The sequence below is a fragment of the Pituophis catenifer genome, unplaced genomic scaffold (genome assembly GCF_029215685.1).
Source record: "Pituophis catenifer annectens isolate HBS135680 unplaced genomic scaffold, rPitCat1.0.hap2 SCAF_5, whole genome shotgun sequence".
Classification (NCBI taxonomy): domain Eukaryota; kingdom Metazoa; phylum Chordata; class Lepidosauria; order Squamata; family Colubridae; genus Pituophis; species Pituophis catenifer.
Window position 1 is genome coordinate 49,855,508 of NW_027256885.1, and position 14,130 is coordinate 49,869,637.

The following is a 14,130-nucleotide window of genomic DNA, read 5'->3' on the forward strand; positions in this document are numbered from 1 at the left end:
AATTAGATAAATTGCTGATTGGCCCTGAAAGAAAATTAATATCTAAATTATACAATTATTTATTAGAATTTGATAGAGCAGAGGAGGTGGTAAAAGAACCAATGATCGCATGGGTGAAAAATGTAGGGCATAACATAAATCTAGTTGATTGGGAAACTATTTGGAATAAAAACTATACATTAACAAAATCGGTGGCCTATAAGGAAAATCAGTATAAAATGCTATATCGTTGGCACCTAGCTCCAGCAAGGCTGGCCAAAATGTACCCAAATCTAAGCCCCAAGTGCTGGAAATGCAACCAACATCAAGGTACCTTCTTTCATGCTTGGTGGTTATGCCCCGAAGCAAAAAAATATTGGACCAAAATACGAGATTGGCTACAAGATTTAACAATTTGCCAAATTGAGTTAAGTCCAGAAACATTTCTCCTGGGAATATTAAAAACCAAATTTGATAAAAAAAAAAAATGACAAATCAATGCTTGAACTATCTCGCTTTGCATGTAATGAATCTATCTCATATATTAGTTTCACCTTTTAAGTTGCATTACTGAAATAAATGAACTTTTGCACGATATTCTAATTTTTCAAGTTTCACCTGTAAAAATGACATCGTCTGTTTGAATATGTATTAGAGTTTTGGAAAAGAAAAACTACAATAAAAATTATTTACAAAAAAAAAAAGAAAAGAAAAAACATGCTAGGGCTTATTTTCTGGTTGGGTCTTTTTTTTTTTTTTAAGTTTTTATTGTTAGAAAATTATAATATAATTCCACCTTTCCGGTGTCATGGTGTTGATAAACACATACATATACATAAACATAATATTTACTTATTATTTATATGGTATTACCTAATTATCTTAACTTAAAAAGTACTACCCGTAGGAGTTTTTACTTATATCATATTCCATTTTCTTCCTACTATCTGTAATACAACTCATTTCAATATACCCATTTAATTAATCATCTGATTGACCTTTAGCTCTCTTACACTTCACTTCGATTTTCTTTTCTCTAACCACTCATACCACATATCCCACACGCTATAGTAGTCAGTTTCCTCTCTTTCGTTGATTTCTAACGTCAGTTTGTTCATTTCGGCGCATTCCATTATTTTCCCAATTACATGCTCTTTGGGTGGTAACTTTTTCTCTTTCCAATGTTGAGCGAAGGAGATTCTCGCTGCTGTTATTATATGTACCATAAGGTACTTCTTCTTTCTTGCAATTTCTGTCTTCAAGATTCCCAGGAGAAATATTTTTGGTTCTAATTCAATAGTATCTCCTATTATTTCCAACAACCATTTACATATCATCCTCCAAAATTCTTTGGCTTGTGGACAGGTCCACCAGCAATGGTAAAAAGTACCCTGCTGGTGGCCACACTTCCAACAATTTGGACTCAGATTTGGGTAAATTTTAGCAATCCTGGCTGGTGCCAAGTGCCACCTATAAATCATCTTGTATTGGTTTTCTTTGTAAGTTGTTGCCCTAGTCATTTTAAGATTGTTATTCCAAATTTGATCCCACTCATCCAGATTAATGGTTTATCCAATATTTTTAGCCCATGCTAGCATTGGGTCCTTAACCACCTCCTCTATCAAATCGTACTCCACCAAGTAATTATATAATTTGGCCAATGATTTATTGTCCGTGCCCATCCATATCTTGTCGAACCCATTGCTGCCTATCTCTATACCATATTGCTCTTTATCTTTTTTATATCGTGATTGGATTTGTGCATATGTCCACCATTCAATATGAATGCCCTGTTCTTTCAATTGTTCCATTGTTTTGAGATTCCCTGCCCCATCTAGTATCTCTTTATATTTTACTGTTTTGCCTAATTCCAGGACGTTGGGGTATATTATCACCTCCATCGTAGATAGCCATCTGGGGACTTTAGTATATTGTTTTTTCCTAATTTCTCCCCATATTGACATTAACGTGTCCCTTACTTTATGTTTGTGGAAATATGTTTTTGTTCTTTTCCCTGTTTCCCAGAGATAGGCGTGCCAACCCTTCTGGAGGTCGTACCCTTCCAGTGTCAAAATTCTCTTGTTTCCCAGGGTTGCCCATTCTTTTAACCAAACTAAGATTGCCGCTTTGTGGTAGGTTTCCCAAATTGGGAGTCCGAGACCACCTCTGTCTTTTTTATCTTGTAAGCTCCTGATTGCAATCCTCGGTTTCTTCCCTCCCCAAATAAATTTCCTAATAGTAGAATTAAGTTCCCGGAAAAAAATCCTATCTAATTTGATTGGGGCGGTTTGGAATAGATACAATTTGGGTAAGACGCTCATTTTTATTGCTGCAATCCTCCCTAAAAAGGATATCTGGAGCCTCTCCCACTTCTCTAAATCTTGTTTGATATTTTTGACCAGGGGTACATAGTTATCCTCTTTAAGGGCCGAACACTTTGTAGAAATCCATACTCCCAAATATTTAACCTTCTTGACAACTTGTATCCCCATTGATTCCTCCAAGGCTTTCTTCCGGTCATTGTTCATGTTTTTAGTCAGCATTTTAGTTTTAGATTTATTTAATTTAAACCCTGCTACCTCTCCATACTTACCAATTTCTTCCAAAATTTGGGCTCCTGTTTCCACAGGTTCCTCCATAATTAGCGCCACATCATCCGCGAATGCTTGGGTTTTATATGTTTCCTTTCTTATTTTCAGACCCTTAATTTGCTTATTATCTAATCCTTTTTAGCAGCACTTCTAGAGCCAAAATAAATAGGAGTGGTGATAATGGACATCCCTGTCTCACTCCCTTGCTGATTTGAAAAGTTTTTGTTAGGTCTCCATTCACTAGGATGTTGGCCCTTTGTTTCTCATAAATCGTGGTTATTGTATTCACAAAGTTTTGTCCAAATCCCATTTTGTTAATTTGTTGCTTTATAAATTCCCAGTTCAGATTGTCAAATGCCTTCTGGGCATCTAAAAAGACTAATGCCATTTCTTTGCCCGGGTGGTCCTCATAATATTCTAACACATCTAGAACTGTGCTTGTGTTATTCCTTATCTGCCTCCCCAGAAGGAATCCATTTTGGTCGCTGTGTATTACCTTATTCAGAATTACCTTTAGCCTTCCCGCTATGATACTCATATAAATTTTATAATCGGTGTTGAGGAGGGAGATTGGTCTATAGTTCCTTATCAATTTTACATCCGTTCTTTCTTTTTGTAGAAGTGTAATGTAAGCCTCCCTCCATGATTCTGGTATTTTGGATTTTATCAGAGCCTCATTATAGATTTCTAACAGTTTTGGAAGGAGAATATCCTCTAAGTCTAGATTTTTATATAATTCCCCTGGGAATCCATCCGGGCCCGGTGATTTGTTCTTTTTAAGTTTAGATATCGCAGTCTTTAACTCTGCCATTGTGATTTCTTTATTTAGCATCTCTTTCTCCTCCTCCCCAATCAGTGGAAGTTCTTCTTTCAATAAGTATTGTTCTACTTTTCCCTTAGGGATGTCTTCTTCCTTATATAGGGTGGCATAGAATTCACGGACCATCTCTAATTTCTCTTCTTCCTTATTTATGATGTGACCTTCTGAGTCTTCTAGTTGGTAAATAATCCCTTTCTCTTTTTCTTTTTTAAGTCTATAGGACAACCATCTGCCCGGCTTGTTGGCGTTTTCAAAATAATATTGTTTAGTTCGTTTGATTTCATACGCTAATTTTTCCTGATCAATTAAATTCATTCTATGACGTATGGTCATCCAGTTTTCTTTTGCTATTTCATTGTCTGGGTTTTGCTGCACTTCCTTCTCAGCCTTCCCCAGTTCTTCCAACAAGGTCCTCTGGGTCTCTCTCTTTTCTTTATTTCTATGCGCTCCATATGCTATTGCCAGTCCTCTTAGGAACGCCTTCATTGTGTCCCAGATTACTCCTCTATCGGTTGGTTCCTTTTCATTTTCTTCAAAGAAAACCTTTAACTCCCCCTTTACTTTCTTGATATTTTGTTCATCCCGCAGGAATTGTGTATTTAACCTCCATCTTACATTCCTTCTCTTATGCCCACTCTTCCATTTAATCTCCAATGGGTTGTGGTCCGCCCATATGTTAGGTGCAATCTCAGCTGACATGATGTCCATTCCTATATTCCTGCTTATCCACATCATGTCAATTCTGGACCATGACTTATTGGGATTTGAATAGAAAGTGTATTGCCTTTTATTTGGGTGTAAAGTTCGCCAAATGTCTGCCAAATTAAATTCGTCCACTAAGTCGAAAAAGGATTTTGGTAAATTTTTCCTTTTTTTCTTTTGGCCTTTGGGTCTTTTATGATCTTTATTCGAGTCCACCACTCCGTTAAAATCTCCAATTATGCATATATTGTTATTATCCATTTTACTTAATATTTCTCGTACTTTATTATAGAACTCTCTCAAATTTTTATTCGGAGCGTAGATAGCTGTTACTAGTATTGAGGAGTTGCCTCTCTTAATTTCTACCACTAATATCCGACCCTTTAAGTCTGTATATTTCAGCTCTGCTTTTATTTCCTTCTTAATATACAGTACCACCCCCCTCTTTTTTTCCCCTGCTAAGGAAGCGTAGAGATTTCCAAGTTTTTTATACTCCAAATATTTCTCATTTTCTTTTTTTATATGCACCTCTTGGAGGCATACTATATCCGCATTTTGTTTGACTAATTTGGTAAAAAATATTTTTCTCTTTTTGTAATCATTCAAGCCATTTACATTAATCGATAGAAGTTTCCAATCGTCCATTCTTATAACCTTGTGTTGTTTTAGTTCTTATTCACTCGAGTAACTCTTTGTGGTCTTTGTTTCTTCCTTGCTTCCTTACTTTCCTTCTCTTCCTTCTCTTTTTCCTCCGGTGTCTCTTTCTCCTCCGGGGTCCCTTCTTTAGATCTTCTTTGCTGGGTGAGTTCCTCTTCTGTAGTAGTCGCTTCCAATTCCTCTTTGCTACTCTGGTCTTCTTCTGACCCTCTCAATTGGTCTAAAAAGTCCTGAGCCTCGACCAGACTATCTATTTTGATTTTCTTCCCTTGCCATGTAATCAGCATACCCTCCGGCAGAATCCACCTAAAGAGTATGTTCCTCTTATTCAATTGGATAGCAAGGAATCTGTAATCTCTTCTCAATTCCCTCACCCTCCTCGGGACTTGCTTTAGCACAATCACCTCCTTTCCTTTATAACTGATTGGTTCCTCCCTCACTATGTTGTAAAAAATGTCCCTGACTTTTTTCTGAGCGAACCTTATATGAACCTCCCTGGGCAACTTGTTTCGTCTAGCATAGTTCGTTTGCATCCTATATACCTCGTCCAGTTCCTTTATTATCTCGTTTGTGTCTTGTCGTAGGACCTCGGCTATTAATTCTGCCATTACTTGACCCAGATTTTCCTCCTTATCCTCAGAGATGTTTTGGAAGCGTAGGTAGAAGGAGGCTCTATCCATTTCAAGCTGGGTGATCGAGTCCTCTAGCTCCCTGTTTTGTGCCATTAGTTTCTGGTCTACTGTGTATCATTGCCAGTGTCGACTGCATCGCTTGCATGGTAGGAATCATGGCTGACTTTTCAGTCTTAGACAGACCTTCTGTTGACTTTTGCATTTCAGGTGACGACATTGTGATCGTAGGGTTAGAGAGATTTGGAGTTGTTTTCTTTCCCGTTTTGGTCACAGTAGATGCAAGGCTTGTCATCTCCTTCAACACTCTTGTCTGGTCTCTGATTATCTTTTCAATGTTCCTCCAGATAATCATCCACTAATTATCTTTCCCTTTTACTTGCTGTGTCTTCTAAGGTTAGCAACAGTAAGGATAGCTAAGAAAAGCCTTTTCTCAGAATTTGCAAGGCTTATTAGTTGGTTCAGTCTCCCAAGGAGTCAATCAGATCTATTGATCTTTTCTATTTAAATCCAATTATAACTATTAAGGTGCTAATCTCTTTAAATCAACTACAAATTAACTCAACTAGTCAACTACAAATTAACTAACAACTAATCATATATCTCAGTCAATTAATTCCACTACAGTACTGTCAATAAGTAATCAGGTATAAAAAAACAATAACTCTTAATTAACTTAAATCTTAAAATATGTATATATATAAATAATTAATTAAATAGTCAGTTAATTGATCAATTAATTAATAAATCACTATATCAAGTATAATCAGTAGTAAAATTGGACTGTATAGTAAATTTGTGCACAGGGATATGCCTTGGATATAAGAATTAATAAATGCAAAAGGCTAATTATTTAATACAATCAAACTTATGCCCAGCTATATAGATATGTTATTCTAGTACTCTAAATATAAACAGGTAAGAAACTTAATATAATAAAATTCAATATAAATATATTAATAAGCTTGTGTTAATAATAGTTTATATCTATATAATTAATTACTCAATTGTTCTTAATCCCTTCGGTGGCAACGCTTATGAGAGCCTAAATAGGGGAGAGTAGTAATCAAATATCACCAGTTTTCGTTTCTCCCGTCTCTTAGTGTCTTAGTGTCTTAACTGTCAAAGTGTTTCAACTCTCTTATTCCGCTTGTCTTCTCCTGGTGCTCCTTCTTGTCTCTCTAGCCAATCGTTCTTTTCATTGGTTTACAGTATGGCTACACTTCTGGTTCCAGTCTCCAGTCTCTCTCCTCTCCCGATCAGCAGTTTCACATTCCTGGATCCCCAAAGCTCTCTCATTTGATCCAATCCGCAAGTACCATCCACTTTCTAGTAGCGCCGCCACTCCGCTTACAGATCTCTCCTTTCTGATTTCTCGCCGGCTTGTCTACGATCGCTCTTAGGTGTCGTCTTCCCCTCCTCTCTCAGTCGCCACTTATTCCTTTTGTAGCTCCTTTCGATCCGACCAGCCGGCACAGTTCAAGCAAATTTCAGGCGTGCTCAGGGAATAGATATGAGTGCTCTCCAACACCCCTTTCACCGGAATTTCTTGCTTCCCGTCTTGTTGATTATTGCAGCTTCGGGTCCGCCATTTAAAAGGCAGACGCGCCACGTTGGTTCGACAGTCCAGCTAAGTGGGTTTGCAACTCACCACTCTGCCTGTCGAAACCCCACTATTGTCCGCGAAGCTCTCCAAGCTTCAACGCCTTGAAGGGTCCCCAAAACGCGGCGATAAGTGGCGTTAGGAAGGAGCGATCACTCTTACCACGCCATATCGCCACGAATCATCAACCGGAAGTCTCTGGTTGGGTCTTATTTTCAGGGAAACACAGTACTTATCCAAGGACTGCAAGTGTGATTATGTTGTTCACTTATCTCTGAGAGCTCAAGTACATCCTTGCCAAGGCTCATCACCCTCATCTTCTTCACCCCAGTGACTAGAGAGACTGTTGTTTTCCAGGGGAAGTAGTAAGGGTGAATGTGGTGGTGTGACTGGAACAGTCTGATGCCAAAACAGCAATCACTGAGCTGGACCACACAGAGCTCCCCAGAGCCATTGCATGAACCTAAGGAGAGTCTGGAATGAGGAAAAGGAAAAGATCAAACACTGAGAAAGAGTTCAGCAGACACACTATGCAGAAAACAACTATGAAATATAGCATATCCTAAATTTGACAGTAAAACTGAATCTAGGAAAAGGTTCTAGTGTTAAATGATAAGCATTTGACATAAATCAGTGAATTTTGTACTAATAGGTGCCAAAGAATTCCAAGGATTTAAGGAGAAATAGATAGAACCAGTTCAGTTTCATTCAAACTAAAGTAACAAGAACAGAATAGAAGTCATGGCTATAGTTATAAGGAAAAGAGTGCTCTGGCAGCCCTGTGGGGTATTTATTTTAAAAAGTTCTATTAATCCATTTTGAAGCAAACATACATAAAAATGAACAATCACCAAAGAGTATGTGGTTAAAGGTTGCTGTAGAATTTGAACCATACAATACCTAGCTAAATTCATGCTTACCTTGTACATGGAGACGCCCTGCTGGATCCCAGATTGCGCTAACAATGCAAGTTTTCACCGAGTTATCTGAAATGAAAGAGCCAATCACCTATCTTTAATTGTGTGGCATATTGAATTTTTCATATCAGCTTCACTTGAACATTCTGCTTTTCAGTTTGCTTTTTAAGAAGATTTCCAGCAGAATTCTTGCACCGTAGATAACACAGAGATGTCCCCTTTACTGCTGCTCACCTGCAGTGAATTCAGGGGGCAAATAACCCTGTCGAAGCTGCTGCCAGCCTTCACCTCCATTGGGGAGCTCCATATTACAGGCAATTTCTAGGATACTTATGCGAAGACTGGAACAACAGAAAGACATAGATCAAGTAACTGAAGCAGGCAGCACTATTAAACCATATCACTGATTTTTAATACCCATTGTTAGCAACATTTGAGGCAAAAGAGCAAACACTATGCAAGAGTGGCCATTCCTAGCACCAGAAAATCTAGCTCCCCACCTTCCCTTCACACCCCACATCTGAAGACATCAACGGACTTGGTATATTGTCGACGGAGCAGTTCTGGGGCCATGTAGCATGGATCCCCTTCTTGAGGATCTTTCAGATCACCAGAGTCCTACTCCAGCATTAGCCCAAAGTCGCCCAGGTTACAGACATTGGTAGATGATAGAAAGATGTTAGCTGACTTGATATCCATTTGTAGAAGGTTAAAGGTAAAAGGTAAAGGTTCCCCTGCACATGCATGCTAGTCGTTTCCGGCGGTGCTCATCTCCGCTTCTAAGCCAAAGAGCCAGCGCTGTCCGAAGACATCTCCGTGATCATGTGGCCGGCAAGACTAAATGCCGAAGGCACATGGAGCGCTGTTACCTTCCCACCAAAGTGGTCCCTATTTTTCTACTTGCATTTTTTACATGCTTTCGAATTGCTAGGTTGGCAGAAGCTGGGACAAGTAACAGGAGCTCACTCTGTTACGCGGTGCTAGGGATTCGAACTGCTGAACTGCCGACCTTCTGATGGACAAGCTCAGCATCTTAGCCACTGAGCCACCATGTCCCTATTGTAGAAGGCTACAACCATGTAAATGGTGCAGTCCTTGAAGCATATCCCAGAGAAAGGCCTGAACTTGCCATTCGGACAGAGGGCCATATTCCTCACAGTACTGCAACAGGGTGCCCAGGCATAACTCTGTCTGAATGTACAGTTGACCACACTCCTCCCAGGCCTGTACAAAGCTCACACAGTTGGGATGGTGCCCCACATGCTCATGCTTATGCACCTCAGCCAATTTGTGCTGCCTGTCACCCTCACCCCGGAAAGGTTCCACAGAACGCTTCACTGCATACAACTGACCATCATCACAAGACTGTACCTGTAAGAGAGAAGAGCGAGGAACCTGGCCAGTCCATGGAAATGATTTAAATTAAGAATCCTACCTGATAATCCCAACATCCAAGTGAGGAGTGGTACCATTTTGTGCCAAAAACATTAATTTTCTCTGACAGGAAATAATGTTTATAGCATGTAATTAGACTGCAAATAAATGTTCTATTTGTTCTAATTGCTAAGGCAGCCAAAATTAAATCACAATTTTTTAAAATACCATAATCTGAAATGCAAAAGTTTCTATAAGAGGTACTTTCAAACAAAGTATTACACAAGTTACACTTAAATATAGGAAATTATCTGCTGCCTAAACAAAAGTTCAATTTGTTTCTTCGAGTTGTCTGCCACATGCTTCAAAGAGGTTTGCAAGTGGCATATGATCCCAATATTTTTCTTCCAGTCACCACGTAGGCCTGCAGAATGTGGAATTTTCATTTAGCTGTCCCAACTACAATCCATTAATATAGTCTCCATTAATTTCTGTAATCTTATTTTCAGCCACTAATCATTACTTGATGACCCCTTACCTTGTATATTTCCCCAAAAGATCCTCGTCCCAAATAGCTGAGTTTCTGAAAACATTGCCAAAAAACAACTCTCTTTTAGAGGCATCATACAGATGACTATGTAGAAGCAATTTCTGCTTGTGCGAGCCATGGAAGGAAACATTACGTGTCTAGAGCCAGGGGTGGGCTGCTGGGGGTTCGGAGAGGTTCGGGAGAACCTCTAGCTAAGATTCTGTGCAGTTTGGAGAACCCCCAAATCCCACTCCTGGCTGGCCCCACCCGCCCCGCCCCTCCCAGGAGTCCCCATGCGGCCCGTTTTGGATGCAGGTAAGTGCAGGGCGCACGTGGAGCCTCGGGGAGGGTGAAAAATGGGCCTACTGGAAGTTTGGGAAGGCCTCTAGAGGGCCTCCGGAGCCTGGGGAGGACATTTTCGCTCTCCCAGAGGCTCAAGGGAAGCCCCCTCCACCGTGGTGCAGGAGGCCGACTAGGCCATGCCCACCATGGTCACGCCCACCCAGCAACTGGCCAGAGAACCCCTTGCTAAACTTTTTGAAGCCTACCCCTGGCTGGAGCTTGGTCCAAGGCTGCAGACGGTGGTCAGAGAAAAATTGGCTCACAGTTAATGTGCTCTTGTGGTGTGGCCATGGAGGAAGGGTATAGCTGAGTGGTTGGTGGGTCTTTTTGATGGAAAAACTGCATTCTGTTTCCCTGAAGGTGGCAGGCACTGGCAGTTGAGACTCAGCACCTGAACAGTCAAGAGGTACCGGCATGTCTAAAAGTAGAAAGTGCAATCAGTAAGATTATGCAATATCTTCCTTTATAGCCTAACCCAGAAATCATCAAGTTTTGGTGCTAGGCTATCAAGGATTTTCCTTCAGGTTCATCAGACACAGAAACTGAATATAAGCATGGTTACAAACTATTCCTCATATTTAACCTAACTGGAGTAATATACTGTACATCATAACATATATTGAGTTTAAACCATCTTTTCACACAATGTAATAGCATATTAAAGAGAGAGATACATTATTACAGCCAGTGACCATAAGTAAAACAAAAACAAAAAACCAATAAAATGTAATAAGCATCCTTAAGTTTTTCACCTTAACTCGTATGAATGTAAGTAAATGTATTTAACAAAACCATGAAATTCATAGATATAAATTTATATAAATTCATATAAATAGCCAAATCTATAAAGCCTATTAGCTATGCATCTGTCTACTTTGTTTATTTCTTCCTTAGTTAGATGCACTTAAAGGCTAAATAGAAGGAATAAAGTAAGTACTGGTGGTAGCATATTTAGAAACATTACAGACTGAAAGACCTCTAGTGCTATTATGGCAAAAACAAATGCTTCTTTATTTCTAGCTTACAATTCTGGAAACAACCTTTAATTTGATATTAATAATTTCTATGTTTTCAGTTCTTTTTGCAGTAAGATTCTCTTTATTTTGTCCTTTAAAAAATCCTTATCAACAAAAAGTTTAGTAACAATCATGGTTTTCAATCAGCACTAGATTTCCATCTGAGAAAATCAATGCCCTGTGGTCTGCTATCTCCAAATCCTGGCCATTTGAAAAGTATTTCAGGTAAGATGGATTTCATCTATCTGCTGCAGTTGTTCAGGATCCATCAATAACAGCCATTAAGTTTCTTAGTGATTCCTGATAAGACACATGACATTCAAATGAAACTAACAAATATTTGTTAGTTTCTAGAGGCACTCAAAGTAAACACAACTGTCAGCAGAAGTATAAATTGAACAAACAATAAATGGAACACAAGTTGGAGAATATAAAAAGATTCAAAGTATTGAGCTTCTGGCTCAATGGCCTTGAAACGGAGATGAGCACCGCCCCCTATAGTTGGCAACGACTAGCAGAGTAAAATCCGCAGGGACTCTTTTACCTTTACTTTTACTTAAGGGTAAAGGTTATAGAGTGCACTATATGCTCTCTTATCCAACATGGCAAATATAACTGTGCATAATATTTTATTTAAAAAACACAAACTACATTTCTATAGTGCTCAGAGCATCAGACTAAGAGTAGGACTTCAAATGTGGTTATGAAGCTGGTTCTGTTCTGCATACTACGGAGCAAATCTCACAAAAATATTGTAGTCAGTATGATCCAATGAACATTTTTAGGTAATAGAGTGATCATTGCACCCTACTCGGAGTAAAATAAAATTTTACAAGGCTGTTATAGGCATTAAAAGAGGCATTTAAAAGAAGTAGTTGAGTTAAAAGGAATACTTTTGTAACAGAACTACCGTGTTTCCCCGAAAATATGACCTACCCCGAAAATAAGCCCCAGCCTGTGGGGTTTTTTTACGTGTGCACCTAATTTAAGCCCTACCCCAAAAATAAGCCCTAGTGAAGGGGTTAGGCATAGCCAGCATAGGAGGCAGCGAGCGAGCACGGGCCAACCGTGTCTGGCAGCAGCCACAGCCCGCATAGCACAGGTGTCAGCTTTGGAAGCCATATTAGGCCGGAAACTTCCATGCTGCCACCTTCTCATGTGTGAGAAAGTAGGAGGGAGGATTTAGTAGAGGGGTTGTCTGTAGACATAATAGCATTCTTCCTGTCGGTCAAGGTCAGGGCAATCCTGCATCTGGAGAAGGAGTGGTCGGAGTGAGGTCTCGAGATGGGACGGTGGTTGATTGGAGCATGTGATCGACTGAGGAGTGAGGGGATGGTTTGGGGGGTTTTGATTTACTGAGGGAAAACCTGGACCTCTCAGATTCGGTTTTTTCCCAGATGTGCCAGTTTACCTATTCTAGTAAATAGAACTTTGAAAAATGCTTGCTTCAGAGTCTTTACTTAGAGTTGGGTTTTTTTCTGGAATGCTGACATTAACCCAAATCCCTCTTAAAGCAGAACGGTACCCCAAAAGGGGGCTGTCGGGGGTGCTGAGCCCCAGCATCTACCTAAACCTCGGATGGTGCAAAGACTCAGTGAAAATGGAGGAGAAAGGAGAGATCGTAGAGGGGGCCGTGGGGATGGATACTCAAGGATTTACTGACACCCTGCTTTCTCCTTCTGAAGAAATGCTGCAATCCATTGAGGCTGTAGAGGAAGCCCGAAGGCTAGGCACTCGGCCCAAGGAGTCGGATTCCTGGAAATGTTGCCAGTCTGACCCAACTCCAGAAAGGGGACCAGAGGAGAGAACGCCTGGATATAGGGCTGCTCCCAGCCCAATGAAGTCGTCCCATGAGCCAGAGTGGAGAAGAGGGACAGCTATGGGATCCGGAGACTCCCGGGACTGGGACCTGTTGCCCCCCCATGCGAAGCCAATCCTTAACTGGGCTCCCAGAGTGTTTCAAACGGATGGAAGTGGAAAGTTACACACACCCCTCCCAACCTCCTCAAGTGAGATGGAGATTAGCACAACCTACATTCATCTTCCCCAGCCCAGGACCTGGCAGAGGAATTAGTGGGGCACAGACACCTCTCTACCCGGCCAGGGACAAAACGAGTGGATCATCGCAGCATGGCCATCCTGCAGCTGGGAGACATCAGACGCAGCCAGTATGGGGAATGCAAAAACCCCCTTTTGGGGCCCCTCGCCAGCCTGCCTTTGTGCTACCTCCTGCTGAACGTATACCCCCAGGCTGGGGATTTTATCCCGGCCAGAGGTGGGTCCAGTGCCAGTGGTATCCAGCGCCGTCTGCTCCAAGTTTCCAGGTGTTGTGGTCCGCCAGCAGCCTGAAGAGCTGGCAGCGGAGTCGGACAGTGAGGAGGCTGAGGAAGAACATGGGCCAGTCCTGGAGGCTGGGGAAGGCCCGGATGAGGGCTCTGTGTCAGAGGCAGAGATGGAGCCAGGGCCATCGGGGAGTGATGTGCGGACTCCAGAGCCTCCAGAGGCTGACAGCAGAGAGGCAGAGGAACAGGAGGAGCCTGTTCCTAGTGCACGCATGAGAAGAGCTGCCAGAAGGCAAGAGCAGCTAAAGCAAAAAGGACGACTCGGGAGTAAGGCCAAGAGATGATTGGCCCCTCCCATAAGGCTTAAAAGACCAGCAACAGCTCTTGGGCTCTTTGTCGGAAAACAACGTTGATAGATTTGTTTCTTGTCTTGGTGCATTTATTTCTTGTCGGTGTCTTCTGCTTCTGAACTTTTGCCAAGAAAAGCCTTTGGCAGGTTGCCTAATTAGACCAAGGTTGGTGATAAGGCTGAAGAATTGTGTTATGAAGAATTTGTTTTGAATTGGTTTGGACTACGCTGAGAATGAGTTAATTCTCAGCTGTTCTAATAAAGTCTGTTTGTTTAGAACTGATTGCGTCTGATAATACCTACTTGGGCCTGGGTCACAACACCAGGGATCCCCATGGCC

General features: G+C 41.0%; 1 protein-coding gene across 1 annotated transcript; it reads right to left on the reverse strand.

The window, feature by feature from the left end:
- Window positions 1-7,196: 7,196 nt before the first annotated feature.
- Window positions 7,197-10,559, reverse strand: PKMYT1 (protein kinase, membrane associated tyrosine/threonine 1). Its single transcript, XM_070944755.1, is given in 9 exon segments — window positions 7,197-7,284; window positions 7,286-7,455; window positions 7,902-7,960; window positions 8,034-8,239; window positions 8,410-8,632; window positions 8,975-9,269; window positions 9,811-9,869; window positions 9,872-9,959; window positions 10,350-10,559. Coding segments are annotated over 9 exon segments (1,398 nt in total).
- Window positions 10,560-14,130: the final 3,571 nt, after the last annotated feature.